General features: G+C 40.3%; 1 protein-coding gene across 4 annotated transcripts in view; it reads left to right on the top strand.

Annotated features, from left to right (window-relative positions):
• Window positions 1-218: 218 nt before the first annotated feature.
• Window positions 219-24062, top strand: part of NFIA (nuclear factor I A) — a 365327-nt gene continuing 341483 nt past the window's right edge. For 2 of the 4 annotated variants that reach the window (XM_037498444.2, XM_037498443.2), the window contains exons 1-2: window positions 5518-5867; window positions 11245-11776. In XM_037498444.2, the coding sequence (XP_037354341.2) occupies window positions 5841-5867; window positions 11245-11776 (559 nt within the window). In that variant the 5' untranslated portion in view covers window positions 5518-5840. Of the gene's footprint in view, window positions 329-5367; window positions 5868-11244; window positions 11777-24062 lie in introns of those variants that run through there. The other 2 variants (XM_054691349.1, XM_037498442.2) reach the window with 2 other exon arrangements.

Below are 24062 nucleotides of genomic sequence, written 5' to 3'. Positions count from 1 at the left end.
CCAAAGCACACAAGGCAAAACCAGAGAGAATCTGAGAACCAGCCAGCCCGGGTTGGATCGCTTTCAAAAGACGAGAGACAGTGAGAGGCAGAGAGCGCGCGTTGCAGTTGCAAAAGCCTGCAGATTTGGAGTAAAAAAAAAAAAAAAAAAAAAAAAATTTCCAAGAAGCCTGCAATTGGCCAAGAGCTTTTTTAAAAATCTCTTCCGGGTTTTCAACGGTTCCAAGTTTATTTAGATATTTTTTAATGCAAAAAAAAAGGGGACAACCAATGAAGCAATTCGTCTGAACATTTTAAAGTTTCTCACGTACTCTTTTTACATTGCAATGGTACGTGGTACATCTTAAACTTTATATTTTGCGTTTATGCGATATGCGTTTTAAAAACAATAACGGTGGAATGATTTTGTTTAATGGCTAAGACTTTAAGTTTTGTCTAGCTTGCATATGCATTTAAGTGATTGCTGGGTAAATGTCTATTGTGATGGTTTTGTTTTAAAGATGTAGCTGTGTGGATGGCTGTTTTTCCCTGTGCATTAGAGACTGGGTTTCTTTTTCTTTTTCTTTTTTTTCCCCGAGATTTGAAAAAATTGCTGAGCTTGTCAGATTTTTTTTTTTTTTCCTCCTAGCGCTTGCTCGGTTCTAGAAAAGGGGGTGGGGGGGAATCCTGTACGTGCTCTGTTCTGTAAAAAGACGTCTGGCCTCAGCAGTCAACCTAACCCGAAAAGAAATGTCTGGACCCAGAGAATAATTGACGATTCGATCCTCTAATCAATGGGACAACAGGGGAGATTGACAAAAGCTTTACCCAATCAGGAGAAAGCTTGGGTGTACAAAGGTTCGCAGTAGCCACAGAAGGCGGGGCAGAGAAGATCTGAAGTTCTCTGCGGCTCTGAAAGGGATGGTGTGGTTCAAGCTGTCAAAGCTACAAGCTCTTCCGGATTTAGCAAGCACAATAGGAAAGAGTTTTCGAGTTTAAGAAAAAAAAAAAAAAAACTATTTGGGGGATTTTTGCATGAATCGTATGCCTTGTTCATTGCCTTTTGGGAAAAGTTAGAAAAATTCTGCTATAAAGAAATATTTAACTTTGCATTAATTATTTTAAATTCAGGGAAGTTGTTTATTGTTGTGGAAAGTGAGGTTCAATTTTAGAAATGTGTGGTTTAAAAAGTTGCTTGAATTGTGAGACTGTAAAAATCCTTGGGAAGCAATATATTGCATACTTAGTGTTACAAAGCTCACTTTGATTATCTTAGAAGATTTGGCTTTTCAAGTACTTTGAAGGCATAGATAAGTCTCTCTTCTTGAACTCTAAACTAAACAGTTTTATTTTTTTAAGATTTATTTATTTATGCATACAAGAACCAGGGTACAGGCTAGAGGTGTGGGGGGTGAGAGGATTCACCAGAGACAGAGTGGGTGCAGAACAGGCAGACTGACTGAAATACACTGCTGAGGGGAGCAGTGGGCTAGACAGCAGAGGTCTGCTGGGCCATGTGGGTCACCTCCCTGGCTTGGGACCAATCTCACCCTGCAGTGGCTGTGGATAGCTTCATAGGTTGTGTCTTAACCCCTTGCGCCACCAGGGAGGCCCCGCTAAACAACAGTTTTAAGGAAGAGAATGTTTCACAGGTGAACTGACAGCTGTGTGATATATTTGAAAGGAAGAGGCGAAGGAAGGGAGTGTTCATGGCTATTCTTAAATTCTACTGTTTAAGTATGTGGTCAGTAGCAAATATGAAATTAAGACTGGCCGAGATCGCTTTTCTTTTTTGCTACCACAACAGTCCCGTGGAGGGTATGTGTGGAATACTGCTGACTCCCTGACTCTGACCTGGAGTCTGGCCTCTTGGACAAGTCTTTGACACCGATCCAGTGTAAACCAACTGCAGTGGCTTGTCTTGGAGACGACAGTAACTGGCAGCCTCTGACTAAAATATATCTGTCTTCTCCTTTCCTCTGAGCAGTGTAGACACCTAATTCTGCTGGGAAGTAAATGGAAAATAATATGGGCACTTTCCCATCTTAGGATTGAATCCCCATGGAGCTATTTCCCATGGTTTTAGGCCTTGTAATCAAATTTGGTTTGGAAATTTGATGTAAGAATCCACTTGGATGCTCTGTTCAATATAGGATTGATGATTCAATTTAGTAATCTATGCATATAAGAAAAATCTGCACACAAGTGACCAGCAGGTCAAAAAACTAGAGAAGAAAAATGTTGGGAAATGCTAGTGATAAAGTTAGTCTTGGTAAGAACTACAGCGTTAATGGTGTTGTCACTTATGAACCCCAATTTTATCTTCACTGTTTTGGGCATTAAAATCTAAATCATATTAATAAGATCTTCCTATTAAGTAACTTCTGAAATAAGAAGTATTTGAGATGTACATATAAGTGAAACCTTATTGATGTAATTTATATATCTAAGAGGATTTCACTAAAGCTGGCAAGGTAACATTTCTGCAAATAAAACACAGTAAATGCAAGGCTGGGCTCTGTGCCAGGAAGAATATGGATAGCAGAGAGCATGACAGGAGACTCTTGCGCAGAGACAATCCCATTTCAAGGCAGCCTCCTAGCACTTGCAAAATAAATGATCGGAGCGGTTATTTCCAATAAGGGGTTTATCCTTCCTAACAATGGGTCATTTGTGTGATTGCTGTAAACTAGTTTTCCTACTTCACCTGTGTTTCCTACACTGTTTCGCTACTACCCTTTCTTTCTTCTCCTTTCATTCCTGCTCGCTCTCAAGTGTCCTAGTGTCTTAGTGAACTCTGGGCAAGAATTTACTTCTGCAACTTGGGAAGAGGGGAGAGAGTTGGAAATGTTTTTACCCCCAGACTGCCCTTTGAGGAACATCTGTTTCTTTGTGTGTGTGTTTCAATTTATGCCTGTTGGAGAGAAAGTTACCAGAAGCCTTTCTGTAACTGTAACTCTTCTACTGTATTTTTTCTCAGTCAGGTTTCCAAAGGCTCTGGTTGGATCTGTGCTTTGTAGTGTTTCCCCCGCCTCTCCCTGGCCCCCACCCCCATCCCCACCCCCACCCCTACCCCTCCTCCTCCTCCCGCGGGGAGGGAGCGGGAGCTGGCGGAGATAGGAGAGAAAGCAGGAGCGGATGTGAAGGGCTTTGGTGCTGAACTTGGATCCAGCCCTTGCCTAGAGGGCGCAAACAATCGTCCCATATCCAAAAGTCTTACGAAGGGCGCCAAAAGTTACTTAAGATAATATTGCTAACCGCAGAAAGCTGGAAATCGCGGGCACATCCACTGCTGCAACAAAAGAAGTTTTTAAAGTGGAAATATCAGCATTAAATTACTTTCCCCCATTGTTTAAAAAACAGGGCGACGTGCCAGTCCTTTTTTAAAAAAATTCTTTTTCTTGAGCTTCCATTAAAAGTTAGAGAATCTTTGCTATTTTGGAAAAAGGCAGATTTGAACTCTGTCTTTTAATACACCAAAAGAAAGATTTTAATCTTGCTCTGGAAGAGAGCTTCCCAAGAATACACACTCGGAACAATAACTTCTCACTGTGCCTCAGTTACATGTTGGGACCGTCAGCCAGAAACTTCTATCGAGGAAACTTGGAGCGCGTTGAAGTTATAGATCCCAGCAAAGGTTTTCGTGGCCAGGGAACTTTGTCTTTGTAACTCGGCTTAGTTTTTAGGACATTTCCCCCTTACTAAAATCCAAGAGGAACCAGGGAAAAGCAGTTGTTTAATTTGGGAAAATGAGACTCTCATTACAGGTTTTAAGTCAGTGTTCCTCCTCACCCCTTCATAAATAATCCGAGAGCTCTCCAAAGGATATTTAGGAGAGGGCTCTGCGAAAATGGTCTCTTGAGCATTCAAGAATGATTTTGGCAATAAAGTAACCGGAGAACAAGCACCAAATAACTTTACACAGATGCAGAATATTCCAGAGGATATTATTTTGCTTTCTTCGGTGTTTTTGCCCATTACTTTATTTAAAAAAAAAAAAATTGTGTGTGTGTGTGTGTATGTGTATGTGAGAGCGTTCTGAATGACTGTGGCCTTAACCCACCAGCTCCCCCTCACCTGCTGAGTGGGCATTCCTACAGGACTTTCCTCTTTGCAGGGGCTCCTTAGCTATGTAACCTCCACCAAGGTGTAAGAGTCAGTCCCCCGTCTGTGTGTCAGTGTCTTTCAATGGGATAGCCTCCTCTTTTCTTTTGGAATTTTGAGAAGGATTCACGAATGCTGCAGGCTCGAATAGAGCGAGGGACATGAGGAATGAGAGATGGGATGGGGGTTTAGAGGAAGGAGGTGTACTTTTTTCTCCCAGCAGGGAGGGAGAGCCTACAGAGAAAATATGAGGTTAAAAAAACTGGAAAAGCAGGCTTATTGGCAAGTTGCCAAACCCTAAAAAACCACCCCCCCTTTTCTGCCAAAACAATACTTTAGCAAACCTAAAATAATTGCAGGAAGCTCTTTTCCATTTTAAGAACTATTACCTGGGGGGAGGGAAAAGAGGGGGTTCTTAAAAGGCACCCTTCCAGAGGTGTCCCTCCACCAGGATCGCTAATGATAGCTTGCGTGTCCAGTTCTGGGCACGCGTTTGTGGACCAGAATATCTCCCTTCCCAAAGGGGACATCACTTTCTCATTTCTTTTTTTCCCTCCGAAAAAGATGTCACAGCTAAACCACTGTTGTTCCTGGATGTGCAGAACTTTTTCTATGGCGTCTGTGTTCAAACCCACTAGTTTCACAGTCCTGAGAGGGAGAACGCTCATTAATCTCCGCCTCCCTTTCTCCAGACAACCCCCATCCCCCCAATCCGGTGAATCTGCCGTGTGAAATTATTCCCCACCAACCCCGCCGCGGAATGCCACAGGACTGGAGCTGCACAAAGTTTGCAGGATTTTGTGCATAATTACCTCTGCCCACGATCTATTCCCACAGAAAGCTTGGCTGGACAGATTACAGTACTTTGAGTCGTACCGCATTTCCGAGGGGGAAAAAAGTTACCTAGGAGGTGAAATTAAAAAAAAAAAAAAAATTTGCATACATGCAAATGTGCCCCGGGGCCTTCTCCCCGGCTCTCCGCGTGCCCACACAGTGAGCCCGGGGGCTGCAGGGCAACCTGGCAAAGTTGCCCAAGTCCTCCAACGAGGTCCGCGAAGGTCTGCGGCGGGGGTTGGGGGATGGGGATGAGGAAAAGTAGTTTTGTTTGCTTAAGCACATCCTGTGGCAGCCTATAGCTGCCCGGGAGTACAGACTGTAACTGCTCCTCACTGCGTTACCCAGTAATGCGCTGAGCGGGGAAGGGGGGGCGGGGGGGCCGAGCGAGCGAGCCGAGCGAGCGAGGGAACCAGAGAGGGAGCGAGCGAGCCAGGGAGCGAGCGCGAGCGGCCGCGGAGGCTCGGGACCGGGCTGGCCGCGCGGCGCCGCAGCCGCCCCCTCCCCCAGGGCCCCCCCGCCCCCGCCCCCGGCGGCGGCGCGAGCGGGCGGCGGCCGTGCGGTGCGGTGCAGAGCGCAGGCGGAGGCGGGCGCGCGGGCGGCTCGCGGGCACCAGGCCGGGCGGGCGCGGGAGCGGGAAAGGGTGCGCTATGCCTTTAACGCCCGCGTACAGTAGACATGTATAGTGGAGTGTAGGGAAACTCTAGGCGGGGTTAAAGTTCAGCTCATGGAGCGGCAATAGCGCTGGCTGGCTGCAGTTGAGCCGAGTTGGAAATGTGAACGCAAGAAGCAGGCTTGATTTTTTTTTCTCCCCCCTTCTCTCTCTCTCCTCCTCTCTCCCTCTTTCTCCTCTCTCACCCGCACTCACGCACACCTCCAAACCGCACACCCAGACGCACACGCACACCCCACCGCCCGGCAGTTATGTATTCTCCGCTCTGTCTCACCCAGGTAAGCAGCTGTTTGGATGCGGACGGGGTGGGGGGGCAGGGGCTGCGGGGGCAGCGCTGGGGCTGGGCAGGGGGTGCCCGGGGCCGTCGTGCCGGCTGGGCCCCGGGGCATGTGTCTTGGTGTGCACCCGTGTTTGCGCGTGTTTCTGTGTGTGTGTGTTTGTGTGTGTGCGTGTGCGCGCGCGTGTGCTGGGGGTGGGGGAGAGAAATACAGCTTTAAGAAAGTAACTTTGTTTCCATGCGGGTGCATTCCTTTTGCACGGCCATTTGTGTGGGCACATGGCTAATGGCGCCCTCTTATTAATGCGTTAATTAATATCGGGGCGATGGACTGCGGAACGGCGGTGTTTTCGGACGCCCCGCACGTGTTTCGGCAGGGTTGCAGCCCATGACACGCTGAAATCTGGACTCAGCGTTTCTGCAGCCGAGAGGCCGGGCTCTGTAGTTCCGCGGCGCCCGGGGAGGGGCCCGCGGACGGAGCCCACCGCGCGCCCCGCGCGCTCGGGGCAGCCGGAGCCCCCGGGTGCGGGGAGCCCTCGGGGGCTGCGCCCACGGCCCGCTCCCGGAGCCCGCGCCGCGGCAGCCTCCGCAAACTCTTACTTTTGCTTATTGTTTGTCAACCTTTGGGGTCGGCCGTGGGAGGGACGCGAGCCGGCGTCCCGGGCCCCGATCGGGACAGCCAGCGCCCCTCGGACGCGGGCGCGCGGGCGCGCGGGCGGGCGGCGGCGGCGATCCGACCCCTGGGCTCGGCGGAGCGGGGCTGCGTGGACGCGCGTCCCCCCGCGCCGGCCGGGTGGAACCTGCGTGCCCGGCGCTCCTCGCCCGCTGGCTCTCCCGAGTGAAAGTTTCGGTGCCCACGCGGCTCGGGGCGGCGAGCGGTGGAGGCCGCGGGCCGCGGGCCGGGAGCGCCGGGCGGAGTTGAGCTCCCGGCCCCGAGCCGGAGCCGCGCGGCCGGGGCCGGACGCGGCTCCCCCCACCCCAGCCGCCGCCGCGCGACTCCGGCCGCTCCGCGCGCAGGACGGGGGCAACTTTCCCCTCCACGCCACTCCGAGCGTGGGTCGCCCTCGCCCCGCGCCCCTCCTGCACGCGCCCTCCCTGCTCCTCCGCGCTCTGGTCTGCAACTCCCCAGGCAAAATATTGCTACTCCTCGGCTCCAAATCTGGTCCCTTTTGAACGCAGTATTTATTTTCTTTACTAAAAGGCATGAAGTCCAAGTGATTTTGCGTTAAAAATTTTTGCAGGAAAACTGTGAGCCTTCCTACTGTTTTGGTGCTTTGCAGTCTGACCATTAATCACCTACATGAAGTTGTGTTTCATGTAAAATGTTTATGCACCACTCCCTGAAAAACCTGCTGCCACCTCTTCCCTTCATTGAGCAGGAGATAACGGTTTAACCCGAATACTTTCTGGAAGGCTAAAAAGTAGCAATAGTTTTCTTTCTCTTGTCTCTAGATTCTGGGTATATTTCCCACATGCTATCACTTCTTGCTGCAATATCTAACAGTAATAATACCGGCTATTTGATCTCAGAAGACTCTTAAATGCATCTTTTATGTGGAAATGGTCTGTTTGGGATTTAGGCCTAGCATTAATAATGGATAGCAGTTGCTTTTAGTTATTGTAAAAGTTTTTTTTTTTTTTAATTTTTCCCATAAACTTCCAAAGTTCCTATTTTAGTAACTTTGTGGAAGTAGGGAGTGAAACTTTCCAACCACTTCTGGCAAGGTTCACAATTGCATATGGATAAGATGCAAAGTGTAAGATAATTTGAACAAGTTACGACTACAAGTGAAAATGCTGAGATTCGAAGGCTGAAGTTGTAGCTGGCAAAAGTTTGAAATACATAGAACTTGTAGATAAAACCACTGTGTGTTGCACTGGTGGGAAAGGACCTTAACAGAGACATTAGCGTCTTCTCAAGCGAGCTCTCCAAAGATAAATTTATATTTTGGAATGGTGCCTATGTGAGGATACCTGTGTATCCAAGCAGGCCCAGGGCATACTCAGGTATTTAACAAAGTTGGATTCTTTTGGCTCATGAGCTATTATCACATGAATTTTTTTTTTTTTTTAAGCATATTAGTCAGAGTGATTGATACATCCACTAGGCCTTCTTCTGGAAACATCACTAAGAGAAAGACTTACTTGGTGTAGCAGTTTGTGAAGAAAATGTACCCTAAATTGTGAATGAGGGCCATATATTTTATGAGTTCTTCTTTTAAAAATTGAATTACAATTTATTTAACTTGCTGGAGCATTTATAACGCTTTAGAACTAGTTAAAAAAAAAAAACTTCGGTAGTTTATTGGTCATTAAAAAATGTCCAGTATGCGCTGTGATAAAAGTAGTCTAAATAAAAGAATAAAATGCGCATACTTGTATGCAATTAAAAGAAAAACTTTGCCAGAAAAATGCCAAACATCTTCTTTTAATCCATATCGATATATCATAACCAAATCATGTACCTGGCCATAGAATGATAAGCCAGTAGAAATTTATAGGTGAACCTTGAAAGAAGTAGTTCCAGAAATATCAGCATTCAATGGTTCTTAAACTTGGCTTACTTACAAATCACCATTTAATATGCTGATTCAAAATCATAAAGCTTTTGAAACAGGTTTTCTGCTTTGTTTTTATCGGTGGCCTGTAACTTCCTTACCGAGTATATTTGTAAAATATTCTTTGTTTTTCTCCTAAATATTTTGAACCACTACATAGCTTATAGCAATATGTGCAGCAACATGATTTATAAGGGCATACTCTTTTTTTTTTTTTTGAAACTAATTTATGCTATGCATGGACATTTCCTACAAGCTAATGATATTCTTTAGGTTTGATGTTCTGGAGTATTTCTAATTGTGAGCTGAGAAAGATAACCAGCTCTGTAATTGTGCATGTGAGTAAAGTTATACAAAATAGTGTGCACTTTTATTGGCACATTCTCGAATCCTTTGGGAGATTAATAAGTCGAAAATACTTTTGATGCAGAATTGGGGACAGGTTATTTGTAATGACTAGTTGACATAGTTGGTCTCATTTAAGGATTTTTATGATGAGATATATGGGCATTTGTTTGGCAGGTAAACAAAATCCTTTTGAACACGAATGAACATAGTTCACAGTTTTCTGAGAAGCATATTACTGGGAATATCTTTGAATACTTAGATGCAATATTATGATGTTTATTTATCATCAATAAAGCTTTTTAATAAGACAACATTTTAACATACGTATGAATTGTTTGAAACTAAGTTATTTTTTGCATTCTAAAATGTAACTGAGACTTTAAAGTGAAATCCTCCTTTTGGTGAAAGCTCACTTTGTAGTTAAGGTAGACTCCAGGAGTTCTTTGCAGAATACCACAGAGCCCTGATCCCTAGCAAGTTCTGTGTATATAAGAAAATCAGTCAATGTGAAGGATTGTTTCAAGCCCCAAATTTATGTATTTTAGAGCATTTCAAGGATGAGCTCAGAATTTAGTAATGTTTAAATGCTTTGCGGTTTGGCGTATACCTTATTAGATAAACTGTGACTTGAAAAATGCCCTCCCCCTTACCCCCATTTCTCTGTTCTAAAGATTGGCAATAAGATTCTCGAACATCAGAAATTTTAAAATGAGGATGGCTTATGGTAAATACTAGTATAATTCTTGTATTTTTCCTCTGTTCCCTCTCCATTTAAGAACACATATGTTATAAAACCTGATTTCTTTTCTTTTGGACTCTTCCATTGAGAAAGAGTAGTTTTGAAAGCTAAACTTGAAATACAGAGCCTGAAATTTGTTCAGAGTGTAAAAAATAAACGTCAGTTGTTGAAATGATTATTAACATATACTTAAAAAAACAGACCTATATAGTGTTTTAATTATAAATCACAATGTTTTAACAGACATGATTGTTAAAATATCTTCTCAATTTTAATTGCTCAGTTTATAGTTGGACACTTGAAAATTTACTAAGCTTTAATAGTAATGGTATTTTGGATATTGTTCCATGTGCTTCCAAAGCATATTTAGATGAATATTGCAAACTGAAAAAGATTGCATTTTATAAGGTAGGTTGGACACCATTAAAAAAAAAAGTCATCAAATATTTCCTTGGTTTTCTTATCCTCATTTATTTGAAAGTAAATAATTTATCTTTGGGGGCTATAGTGTGGCCCGATAGAAGTTATGTAACATTAGTGAGCGTTGTTGGTTAATCAAAAGTTAGATGTACCCAGAAAGCTTTTTGGAGGTTACTGCTTAATTTTTATTTAATTTTATATTTTTATTTCCTAAGAAAATGCCATGGAGAATAATGGAACATTTTCAGTAAAACTCTAGGAAAAATTTAGATGTTTCAAATTCAGTTTTGTTTTTGAATTACTGGAATTTTAAGAGGCAACCATGAGGGTTTTCCTGGAGTTTCATAAAGATTGAATGTACCAGATTCTTATTTTCCATGTAAGAAATGCCTGAAATATTATTTTCAAAAATTAAATAATTACTGTTTTTTAGGGATAGTTATTACTGGAGCTATTTCACAATCATATCAGTAAATTAAATGTACTTAGTTGCGACAATGTTGTCACAGTGAAACGTTTTGTTTACTATCTGGCATGTATGCTTCTCTTTGTTTTTTCCCTTTTTTTCCTTTTTGTTTCATTCCCATAGTATCAGCAATAGTGTCTTGGCCATAGATCTTTTCTTTTAGTCAGATGAATATCAAATTCGTCTCTTATTTTGTACGTGGGGCTGCCAGATTTTTCTAAGTTTTTGATGAAAAAAATTATGTGCTACTGTCATATTTGAAAGAGGAATTAAGATGTCACCCAAACGACTAGGAAACATATCAGAGTTTACATGCGTTATGTTTTGAGGAAAAGTCTTTGTTTTCATTGATCGTGGGGATGATTTTTGCTCCTAGCCTTCCATAAACATTGACTGGCATCTAAATGTTTCGGATTTGCCAATCTGGCGGCCGAGCCCTGGCTGTACTACAAGTAGTGAGGTCAAGGCTGGAGCAAAATTAGATATGCCTTCCTTGAAATAGGGTTAAGATTATATATTGTTATAAGCGGTTTGATAAACTTCAGTTACTATCTAAAGAATTTGGGAAGTAGGCCTGACGATAGAACCTGGTAGCCTTTGGTGAATATATCAAAACATTTAAAAAATTTTAGCAATTTTCTTCTCTGCGATGGTGAGAAATGTTACTGACAGTTTTCTTTCTTCCCTGCCGGACTTCCCATAGGGCTCCTCTGTATGATTTTGGTAATGCAGTGATTGAATCAAGTTTCAAGTGAAATCAGCTTTTTTTTAAGGTTGGCATCCAAAGAAAAGTTGTTTCCTTTTGTTTTCACCATGCTCATATTTTTGTTTTCATTCTCCTCCGTAGGATGAATTTCATCCTTTCATCGAAGCACTTCTGCCCCACGTCCGAGCCTTCGCCTACACATGGTTCAACCTGCAGGCCCGAAAACGAAAATACTTCAAAAAACATGAAAAGCGCATGTCAAAAGAAGAAGAGAGAGCCGTGAAGGATGAGTTACTAAGTGAAAAACCAGAGGTCAAGCAGAAGTGGGCATCTCGACTTCTGGCCAAGTTACGGAAAGATATTCGGCCTGAGTACCGAGAGGATTTTGTTCTTACAGTTACAGGGAAAAAGCCTCCATGTTGTGTCCTTTCCAACCCAGACCAGAAAGGCAAGATGCGAAGAATTGACTGCCTCCGCCAGGCAGATAAAGTCTGGAGGTTGGACCTCGTTATGGTGATTTTATTTAAAGGTATTCCGCTTGAAAGTACTGATGGCGAGCGCCTTGTAAAGTCCCCACAGTGCTCGAATCCAGGGCTCTGTGTCCAGCCCCATCACATAGGGGTTTCTGTTAAGGAACTCGATTTATATTTGGCATACTTTGTGCATGCAGCAGGTAAGTGCCATGGTGAGAAGTCCTTCCACTTTCTTGTGTGTGTTTCTGATGACCTCTGTATATGCTCGCCATTCCTGAGCTCCCGAAGCTGTAGGCCACGAATCTTTAGACAGCGTGGTTTCAAAGGTAGACCAGAATCAGAACAAGCAGAAGCCCCAGGGGCTGAGGGGTCACCCTCGCGTAGCTGGGAGAGAGTTCTCACTAAGTTCAGTTCTTTTGGTAAGTAGTGTTATCATACGTGTTGGTGGTCAGTTACGTGCTAGGTGTAAATCACATATTCTGGACAGTGGTTGATAGATGCCTCATACAAATCCTTGTAAGAGAGAATATTGTAGCTGGAAAGTGTGCTAGTTAAAAGCATTTAGCTTGGTAGTGAGACAATATTTTTAGCTGCTTTTCTTCTGGGAGTGTTTTTAACCTACTGGGGCCTCTTGAACCCCCTGCTAATTAGTAGAGGTTGGAGGTAAGATTACTATCAAATTGCTGATCATTTATGAAAGAAAAAGAATCACCTTAATACACAAACTTAGTAGCTTTGTGTTTAGTGTTATCTGGTTCGTGTTGTCTGAGGTAGTAGCTAAGTAAAAAAACAAACCAAGTCTAAGTAATTGATGGAGAGGTTGATATGAAAAGTGACCCATCTGTACAGTGCATGAATGCATTGAGAAGTCTATATTGATAATTGATTCAGTGAGTTGCTTTGATTTGTAATAAAATTCTTTATTGTCTCAAGACCTTTCAGAGCATGTTTTTTTTACCTGTGCATATTACAGCATTTAGAGTAGCATTCAGGATAAAACCGTTGAGGGCTGGATAAAATAATGCATTTTTACTTTGTTCCTTTCGTCTTGTTTTAGACAAAGGCTCATTGTGTCATGTGAAAGCTCAGGTCTTGTGTAACTTGTTGACTTTTTATATGTACATGTCGGTCTTGCTAGATTACCTTCATGGCAGTTACTTGAGCCAGATGGAAGAAAGAAGGTTGTGGAATCCTGCAAGTAGGTTGCTTTGGGGCTCATGTATTTTTGTCTTTTCTCACAAGGAAGCGAGAAGATGTGACCCATAAAATCAAATTTTTATAAAATATTAATATTTCCAAAGAGGTGAGCTATTTGTAAAGAAGTCAGCTGATATCCTATTTCCTATTATTTTTCTCAATATGTTTTACAAAAAGAACTTTTGTTATCCATCTGTCCTTACTTCAGAAACTAGAGAAATTAACTTTGCAAGCATGTCACATCATCATTTGCATTCTGTTGGCAGGGGATAGATGAGTATTTCAGAGGATGTGATCTGTAAGTGTTTCAAATATTTGGGTTTTTGAAAATGTATATTTAATTGTAAGTAGTGCCTGTTGCTTTAGCCAGTTTGGGGTAGTAAAATGAAAAGGCAACACCTCTCAAGTGACACTAAACGGGAAAAAACAGCCCTTTCTTAATGCCTTTTGTACCCCTATTGTTGCAAGTTTATTTTGTCTATTGAAAAAGTAAAGTTAAAATTATAAAAAAAAATTTGCATGTGTAAGTGGAGATTCTGATAGGAAAGGCAAAGTGCAAGGGAAAAGCATGAGTGTTTTAAGTTCTTTCAGCGAGCACTCTTTACAATCTTGTGTTTAATTTTGTTGATATTTAGTATAGTAAATTACTTGTTAATTATAGTCAACGTCCTAATGGACCAACACAGAAAATTGCGGGTGCCCTCAGGAGTTGCACGTCGCTGTATGTTCTTCCGTACAAGGTAACATCAAAATGAAACGCCTGTTCCGTTTTTCCATTCTAAGTTTTAGACGCCAGTATCTCCCAGAGATTTAAAGAAACGTCACGTTTACAGCTCTTGCGTTACATGCATTCTCTGTCGTTGATGATGGTTTCTTACTGCTCTGATGCTCTGAATCCTTGAGCTAACACAGTCGCTGAGTGTTTCAGTACCTGAGGGGTGATGCTGGTAAAGTGACATGTCGAAGGTTGCTTGGGAGAGTGAGCCTCCTTACAGCTTATGAAAGATTTCTTGACAGCAACATGGGCCAGACTACCTTTCGGTTTGGTTTATTCTGACGTTTCCCAGAATCCCTTGTGAGGCCTGAACACCAGCCAAGAGCGAGGCCATTGGCTTTCGCCGGAGTGCAGTAATGGCTGCTGCCGTGTGCGCGCAACAGGGCGGTTGCAAGAGAAAATATTAAGGGCCTTTTGTCTGAAAATATTTCAGATTTGATTTAAGAGATTTAGAGACCTGTTATTTGTGGAAGGGAAGCTGCCAATACAAATAGGAGGTAGATCGGTCAACTTACATACAACTGATTTGACAAGCATCTGTTATAATACTGAAGATTTGTAAACACTAAACAATGTTTTTACCTCCTTAAAAGTTTTGAGAACTTGCCAGTATTGGCAGGAGGCAGAGACTCTGAAACGTGCTGCAAGAAACCTGCCAAAATCATTATGGCCTTTTTCACCTATAGCATGTTTTTTCCCCCTTCTTTTAAAATTGTTTTTTCTCTCCCCTTCCAAAATGTCTTTTCTGCACCCCCCTCCCCACGCCATGGCCACAAACATGAAGTATTTTTTCCCTTCTGAAAATGTGTATAATAATTGTTACTTTGGGCTTCGGCCTCGTCTTTGGAAGTTGAAATCTTAGAGCACACATGTAAATACTGGAAGCTAATACAGAAACAATGATTTTTAAAAAGTGGTGGCAATCTAGTCTAAGCCGTATGGAGATGTGAAAAATACAACACATAAGCTACATTCCAGTTTTTTCCTCTAAATCCAGTGGCATTAGAACTGTGTGAATTATGTGGCTGAGAAACAGTAACAAGTGCAATGAAATCGGAGTGATTTCATAATCCCAAGAATTTCATCTCGTTAAAAGTCTGAAAGAGTAAAACCATTTTATGTCCTTAATTTGGTCTCTCTTTGGGTTGTCCTTTCTGTGTATCATGTGACAACTGGAGATATTATGGTATTGTGGCAAATAGTTTTCTTCGTGGGCGTGTAACAGTAAAGCTAATTTATGACCAGTCTTTACCAGATGATCTGTATCAGAATCTACAATATACCCGGCACGTGGCAAGGTCACAATTTAAGTTGTTAAGGTCATAACCTTAGCCACCAGGCATTTGACCTTTTAGATAAAGTTAACCTTTGTTCATTAGTAGGCACTCAACCGAGAACTTTCTGGAGAGTTTTTTTTTTTTTTTAAACTGCTTCTGTATAACTTCTGGTAATGTAATCAGATTCTAGAAGGATTCTCAGCTGTGTTAGTTAAATTTTGTGAGAGGTTAGACTCTTTTAGGTGTCATCCCTGGGCTGCAGAGAGATAAGTTGGTATATCCAGCCCAGAGAATCACAATGTCACAATTTATTTTTGATAGTTATTACCTGCTGTGGGGTCGAAAACACAAACGCTCTGAGGCAGCTGTGTGGAGACATTTAAACACTAAAGTTTAAAAATAGAAGTATATTTAATTCAACTCAGGCCTTTGCTAATTTTCAAGTGGCATCAGGCACCAAAGCGAAATCACAATGAACATCTTCACTTTTTTTGCAGATGAGAAATTTTCTAAGATTGTAAGTATTTTTAATGGTCTTAAATTCACTGTGAAAGATGAATAATGATCAAAATTTGCTGGATAATTGATGTAATTGTTACTTTGCCACTGACAGTGAATTGAATTAGTCCTAATGGTGATGCAAGTACTCATTAGTTTTAAGGTAGAAAGTGAGAATTTTTGCACAACAGTGTTTCTCTGCAATAGTTGCTGATTTCTTCTTTGATAGCCCTGTACTAGTATCACTTCATCTTGCAGGGACCAGGAATAGCTGAGGTCCCATCACTCAGGTAGAGAGCTGTTGCCATGTCTTGGTAGTCTGGTACCTGTCCTGTAAACCTGTGTGACAGTATTACTGATTACCACATTACCTGTAGCATATTGTTCACTTAATTACACTGTAATGAAATGCTCATTTAAAATATTTACATTACTACCAGTTTTGCTCTGATATACCATCTTATTATTCCATTTCTGAGAGAGAGACTCCCATTCAGGTGCATTTTAGTTTTAGTTTGGCTTCGTGACTGCAATTCCTTCATATAGTAATAGAGAAAGCCGTGATATGTAGATGGACCAGATGGTCATGTTGACAGATTGAGAATTCACTTCCTACTGCTTCCGAGCAGGTGTAAGATTAGGAGTGTCTGTGTATGCGCCTGTGTGTGTGCTTCGTGTGCATGTGTGTGCACATCCAGACTGCACACAGAGTGCTGTTGGGAGCAGTGGGAATGATTTCTTTTTTCTAAAAAGCTAATACTTTAGACATTGTAACTGTATCGACAGGGTTTTCAGTGCATAGAGAATAATTATAAAGGTAGTTTACTATAAATGATGTTAGGGTGGTAGTTTATAATTTTATGCCAAATTAATTTGATAATTTCTTGAATTTTAGGTAACTTGCCACATTAGTTTGCATATCTAAAATATATTCAGTATGCTCTGTTAACAGGTATACATGCCTTATATGTGTTTATGCTCACATCTAGGAATATACGTTGTGTAAGAAAGCTTTTTAGTCTCTTAATAAACTCCCTGGGAGAAAGTTGTGCAGTTAATTCCTGTGATTTATAGTAATAAAGTGTGTTTGGATAAAGGAGTAAGACTAATAAACAGTGATATTTAAAATTAAGAGAGTAAGTACCACCCTTGCTCCCATTCTAACTCTAAAGTTAAGCTAAACTGAAGGTGGCTTTTGTGGCTGACTGATCTACTGTAAATAATTGGTATATGAACACAGTTTTAGAAAATTTTATTTATACTTTTTTATTCAAAGGAGCTAGAACTAGCAAGCAACAAAACTTGAGATAAAAATGACTTTTAGGTCTTTGATAGGTGGAAAAGATGGAAATTCAAAGGCAGAGCATGCATAGGAATAGGGAGAAAGAGTTGTTCTGGAGTAAACCAGTGAAGGGAGGTCAGCTCATTTATGGCTAAGAGGTTTGAGTGTTGGTAAGACATTTCCTAATGCTGCTGGCTTGGATTTGCCTTGTCTTCTTTTCCACCCAGTGATGAATAGCATTAATTTAAACCTATTTAGGGCTAGTGTGGGAGAAACCACAGTCTTTGTTGTGGTCACTGCTGTACACAGTAGGACTGGGTGTTTCGCTTGGTTAAGGCCTCAAGCTGCTTCCAGAGGACACGGAACGCCTGTCAGCTTTAAAAAACTTGCACAGAAGCAGCAACAATTCTAATTGCTCACAAATGTTAATATAGATTATTGAAAACAATTTTGAGGATTAGAAGAAAAAACTAAAATGCAGCTTGAATACAGAGAATGTTAAATGCCAGTTTATTATAATTTTAGTCTTTCTTCCCCTATGGTTATTTGAAGGTTAGATTTTGCTTTTAAATATATTATAGGTTGTAAATCCTTGGGAGGTGGGTGAAGGGGAAAGAAGAAGTCAGGTGGATAAGGAAGAGAATGAATGAACTGGCATGCTTTGTTAAGAGAAACATAAAACCGTGAACTTAATCGCAAATGGAGATGCTCTAAAAAGTGTTTTGGTTTAAGTAATGACTGTAAAAGGATCCTGAGAAACAAGATATCAAGTGCAGAATTTTTTAATCCATCTCCCCACAATTTTTTTTTGTATCGTTTGTTTTAGGCTTAAGAGATTATTTGGGAACTTTTGCAGTTTCTATTCAAATTTTAGAAAGAAAAGTTTTGCAAAAGTTCTTTTTATTATTGAGGGATCCAGTTAGGGATGCTGTGCCATGTATAAAATTGGAAAGGGGGCTATTGAGATGTTTATTATTATTACCATCTTGCTTTTTTAAGGTGATAATTTATGGTGGTGTCAGATTTTTACTCTCTCCCAATAAGGCAACTGTAAGGTGTGAATTGCAGATCCAAACTTTAGCGTCCCTGAACTTAGCATAAATCTCTAGCTGCTACTAAGCTAGAATTGACTTCCATTTCTAGTCCCTCTGCCCCCAGATATTAGAAAAAAGTGCTTCATGTTTTGTTATGATAATTCCACAGTGTAAAAGTATTTTTTGTCTAATGGATAAAGTTAAAATTGAGAGGAAAAAGTTCATTTCTGGTATGTCTTTTGACAAGTATTGGTCTTCTTTATCATATAATATATTGCTAGTCCCAAGCCTGGAAATTATTGGAATCATTGTAATTGAAATGATACAGCTTTAATGTTATTTGAAAGCTTTACACTTATTTCTCTTCAAGTCTCTCACATACTTTCCAAGTAGTAGATATTTTGGACCTAAATCAATGGAGATCAGAGAGAAGGAGCTAAAGGCAGGCAGGCAGGCAAACAACTTTATTGAGTGTGTCTGTCCCAGCAGGTGCTGTACTGAGTTTGGCCATATATTGTAGCTTTCATTTTTCTTTTCTTTCCTTTTTCTTTTTTTTTTTTTAAGCTTCATAGACGTATTGTGAATAAGTAATGCACTTCCATTTGAATGCATGAAAATAAAGTCTCAGAGTTGCCAAGTGACTTGTAGAGAGCAAGATTAAACCCAGGCTTTCTATCCTAAAGCCTATGCTCTTTTTGGGGAAAAAAAATTATAACAACTCATCAGATCTATTCTATATCCCTCCTTACATCCTGTTGTCTAGGCTTGGATGTCATTTAAATGGTATCATACACGTACATGGAATCAGGGGGAAGTAAAAAGTCAAAATCCGAACCCTTCCCATGGAGATTTTACCGTGGAATTCAGATCTTATTCACAGAACAAGGCCACACTCAAGAGAGGGAGGAATGGCCTTATGCTTGTCAGTGTTGGGGTCAAAAATCTGGAATGGCTTGTTCTTTCTTGTTTTTAGACTGTTAAAGTTTAGTGAATAGAAGCATTATGATACAGGCTTAAGGGATTTTTTTTTGTGATAAGATAAACTTAGATGGTTTGGTTCTAGATGATTTGGGAAACCATTGGAAATTAAAGCATTATTTTATAAAATTAGAATTGTGTATAATATTTTAGTTGGTAGATTTTTGCCCATATTTTCTTACGTGTACAAGAAACTAGATATAAAATTTTTAAATTTACTTTGTTTCATAAAGATCCTTTGATTATGGCCTTGTGTATAATTAAAGAAAACAATAAAATGGAATTTTATGAGTAAAAATTTTTTTTAATTAAGAGGTGAAAAATTGAAAATAGGAACATATTTCCTCTCAATGTTCTTAAACGACTTACTTATTGACTGATTTTATTTGATGCCCTTATTTTCATTTCTTTAAACATAGGCACGATTAACTCTTAATGACTTCATTGCCAAAATTCAGTCTCATTCTGTATGAATTTTATAATTGTAAATAGGAAAAAAAGAGCAATCAGTGTAATTTGTACTGTATCAGTCTCTCTATAAATTAGTCTAGGGTGGGTTTGTTTTAAAAAATAAGCTGCTGAGCTAGCTTCTATTACGATGTGATTTTCTTTTTAAGTTTCATTTTCAGAAATTTTAATAAATCTTAAGGTTGTGGAGCATCAGCTATACTGGAAAGGAAAAACTGAGGTTTGTGAGTAAAGTGATTAAATGGGACATAAAGGAGGATTGGCATAAAAAAAAATAGACTCATATTCCATTATCCTCTCTATCTAGCTCCAGTACTGCCTACCTTGTGATCTCTCTGGTAAGTGCTCATGGTGGTCCTGAAGAACCTATGAGTTTCCAGACATAAGCATTTTCAGAGCACATATACTTATATAAATATTTTAATGGCTATTTTTTGAAATGCTCTCTGGGCTTAAAAAATGAACTAAGTGACAAAATATATTTAAAAAATGAATACTATTTAAAAATTTGTATGTATGTCTGTGGCATCTGCCATTGTCAGGCTGTTGTCTTTGTTGCTATGGTTTGGGTGATTTTATTTCCTTTTGTAATTTTGCCAGCCCATGATTGGGTAGTGCAACATGTTCACGCTGTTGGGGAAGATGTATCTGTGGTGAGTCATAAACATGATCTAAGTGGTAATTTTTTGGAGAAAGGTATTTGTCAGTGGATGATAAGAACTGGGGTGCGAGAATATCACTTTTTGATTTAATTTTCAAAGACAGGGACATATTACTTAATATGGGAAACTCAGAGCTATCTCCTCTGTGTTATGTGCCCCCCTCTTCCCTTTCCCCAGTTGGAAGCATTCAGAATTCTGTGTAATTCAGTCTTACAGGGATTAGTTATCTACTCTTACGCTCCTACATAAAATGAATATTGTATATACAGGATCTCATCATTGTCACTTTTAAATATTCCATTGCCTTTCAAGGGAGCTGACATTACAAGTCCTTAGGTTGACAAATTCCCATCAACTTTTGTAAAAATTTTGGCTGCAGAAGGAGTAAAGTCAAAGGAGGGCTATAGACAGATGGATTTCAGTGTTGAGATGACATCAGGCCCTTCTTCATGGCATTTTTAAGCTTTCCAAGTGAATGAGGAATGGCGTTGCTTAAAGAACTTTACTCTAGAATGAGTAATTAAGATATTGTATATCTGCATGTAAACCTCTGCTGCCTACTATTAAACAGAACTATATGGGCTCAGATATAATGACAGATTAGTGGAAAGATTGTAAACATTGTTTGTGCTGAATACAATTCATAAATGATACTAGATTTTACAGATGTTGATGGAAAACTGTGTATATACCTGAGAGTATATTTTTAGCATGAAGTAATTGCAAGCGAAAGATAAATTACAAATATTTAAGATGAAGCAAGTATTCTTAGTGAGAATTTGGCAAAAGCTTATCTGCATTTTTGTGTGATTGTGGCAAGATTTTTGCGTAGATGCATATGATATAAAAATCAGTATGTTACTAAGGTTTTTGATTGATTCATTTAGTTGGCTTTTTCTCCCCCTCTTAAATGGTAGAGGGTTCTCTTTTAGAGAGTAGTTTCAAGTAACTTCTGAGAATGAAGTCTTTGTAACTTGATGCTGTTCAACAGCATAACTATTGTTGTATGTTCCTGTCAGGGAAAGATAGTCATTGCAATACTTTTATTGTATGGCCTCTTAATATGTGACAAGGACTTTTATTAAAAGTTCTTTTTTCTTTTAAATGCAGTTTTGGAAGTCCCTCATCCTTTCTACCCAGTCAATAATTTCAGTGTTTTTAAGAAGATTCAAATGAAATTTTATTATTTTCTCAGCTCAATTCACTGTATAGACAAGTGTCTTATTATTTTACAGTGTTCTGGAATTCATGTATTTTAGGTTTTCTGTAAAATGAAGCATTGATTAATAGAAAAGCATCACCTTATTGGTCCTACAGTTCTTTGGAGAGTGAGGAAATTGCAGTCTGAAATGGTAGGGTTGAAGAACTAATTGTTCTAAAGACATTTGCTCCTCGTCTCAGAAAAGATGGCGAACATGCAAAATGGATAAATGTAATCCTTTGTACTTTTTACCACCTACATTTTTAAACTACAGTGACTCTGATTTCTCTAGAAAGGTCAGAGGTTTCAGAGAGAAAGCTTTGTAATTCTTCAAAGAGAGACATTTTCAATTTTGCTATAGAAAGACCGACTATGCATAGCTTTTTACTTTTTTTTTTTTTTTTTTGCAATTGAGCCTCAGTGGTGCTGGGCTGGGGAAGTGCTGAATCAGTGAAGCTGTGTCATGAGACAGCACAATGGGAGGAAACAGATAGAATGGAGAGGAAGATAGATGTGCATTTAGAGATTGACTATTTTGACTCTTTACTGTCAATCACCTAATTTAGGGCTGAGGACAGTGCAACGGTACCAGTGCATAGTGCCTTATGGTAGAGCATTCTGTGACAAACTCTTGAAACACTGAGCACTTGAAGGAGTTTACATATATGGGTGTCATTTCGTAGGGTTGACTTTGTTGGTTTCCTAAATTGTGGGTATGGGTTTCTTTGGTTTTCTGTGGCTTTCATTGTTTTTATTTCGTTTTCTTTTGGACTTCTCCAAGTTCTGGAGAATTTTTCGTGTTGGGTGGCGGCGGCAAGTAGAGATCAGAGATGACTCTTGTGGGTTGCTTCTGTTATTCAGGAAGCCGAGGTTCAGAAAGCAGTAGTAACTTACTTGAGGTTGCACCAATAGTAAGTGGCAAAGCCAGGAGCAAAGCCAGATCCATCAGCCCCCAGACACTGTGTTGTGATCTTCTATAATATTTAAATGGACTAATCTGATACATTGTTTGATTAGCTCTTCCTGTATAAACCTTAAGTTTTAGGTAGGGGAGCTTTAGTCATTTGGCCTTTCAGCAGACGAGAAGCCCCGGGGCTGATCATGGGGCCATTGTACAAGGTTAGTAAGACGGTAGAATTAGTAACTAGGTTGGACCCTTCTGTGACCTGGGTTTTTTTTTTATTATTTTAAAAAATTTTTTACATCACTGTTCATTTTTAAACAATATTTGTTTCCCCCCACAACCCCAGGTGAAGTCCCCATAGAGTTTCCTTCACCAGTGTACCTGTGCACCATCACCTCAGTCCCCTGTGCTCCTCCCTCCCTTAAGATATTTCCTTATAGATCAGATTCTAAGCTCTCCCTACAAGTTTACAGTTGGGACAGTAAGTGTTCTCAAAAGTGCATAATTCTGCTGCAAGCCATTGTTTTCTCTGACGCTTAAAATGTAGCGAGAAACTAGAGCTTTTCTATTTCATTCATAGCGTTAGAGTTTCCTACCTTCAAGGTAACTTAGAGGAAACTTTCATTTTATAGGTGAGGAAACTAAGTTTGTGCATCCTGGGAGCTCTGGAGAGTGTTCTTGTGACTTGAAGGGTCTGCTGTTGGCATTTGCATCAAGGTGGATGCTCTTTGGTTGGTGTTGGCACAGAAGGTCTGATTCTGTTGCTTTATTGACAAATTCTACCTTGTCATTGGCAACTCAGTTTAACAAACATGTTTGGAGCACTTACTACCTATTAGGCATGTGCTGTGTCCCAAGGAAACAAAACCAAAGAAAATACCAAGAGGTAAGTTGATGCCATCTTTGATGTTATTTCTTCAGAAAGTAAGATTTAAAAGCTTTTGAGGTTTTAAAATGAAGATCCTTCCAACTTATAGCCTTATGAAATTTGCAGAACCAGTTGTTGATATGGCCTTTTTACCGTACACTTGGTGTTAACTGAGGAATTCTGTCATTCGATATCACTTCTGTTAAGTGTTAAAGTTTTTGTCTTCTCATGTCAAAAAAGATCTATGTAAATGGACAGAAAATGTAAGCAGGGACACGACAGGCACAGGTGGTTTCTCTCATTTGGTAGTTCACCGTAGTGTGTTTTCTCTAAAGAAAGCTGTTGGTATATTAAAAAAAAGTTCTCTTTTGAGGGCAATCCACTAGTAACCCCGAATATAAAGCAGAGGTATAGGAAAATGATACAGCAGAAGAGTGAGGGAGTGAAAAACAGAAAGGAAGGGAAGGCCGTGGGGGGCAAGCCCTGGTGAATTCACGTGGTGGTTGGTAGCAGTTCCAACTTAGCCACCTAAGTTCGCTATTTTGTTCTTTCTCCAAAGAAAGTTGCATTCTTGAGACTTTTACACTGAAGTGGATTTTAAATTGTCCGAGGTCTCAAGCTGCTCTGCCTTTCTTTCTCTTGGTAAAACAGATACATGTTACATTTAGAGGAGAGCTGTAAGAGGTCCTATGCATCTGAGTGTGTTAATGGGACAGCTGTGAGGGTCTTTTGGGAAAGTTTGTACAGATGGTGATAGGAAAGGGAAGAACTGTTGCATGTCTGATAAGTGAAATACAAACAACAACAAAAATCTGGTGGTCCCAAATAGCGTACATTGGAATATTTTTGTTCTTTGTTATAGCTCCTTGTTCTTTAATCTGAAAGTGAAATCTCTTTCTCCAGTCATTAATATGTGTGTTACTCTCTGGAAAGTGCAGAACGAATGATTCGTTCTGTAGTTATTTTCAAAAGGCAGAAAATGTGAGTGTAACATTGAGAATGGCATGGGATTGTCATAGAAACTCATTCTGCACACTGCAAATAAAAATGGTTGGGGATTAGTCACAGTAATGTGTGGGACATCTTGAAATTCAAGACAGATTTCTTTGTTTTACAGTCAGTAGGAGAAAGGAGGCAAATGTGATAGAGTTCATGGGATGTTAACAGTTTGGTTCCTCCAGGGAAAACCCATGTTTTTATATTAAATAAGTCACTTGGATACAAATACCTGATGATTTTAGCAGTATCTGATGTTTCCTTCAAGAGTGTCTTGTTTCCAAATAATGAAAATTTAGCAAGTTTTTGCCACTTTTCTTGAAAATACCTTCTCTTCATTTCCCTT

This window comes from Talpa occidentalis, unplaced genomic scaffold (assembly GCF_014898055.3).
Source record: "Talpa occidentalis isolate TD23 unplaced genomic scaffold, MPIMG_talOcc4v2.1 talOcc4.9, whole genome shotgun sequence".
Classification (NCBI taxonomy): Eukaryota; Metazoa; Chordata; class Mammalia; order Eulipotyphla; family Talpidae; genus Talpa; species Talpa occidentalis.
This window is presented reverse-complemented; position numbering and strand designations above follow the sequence as displayed.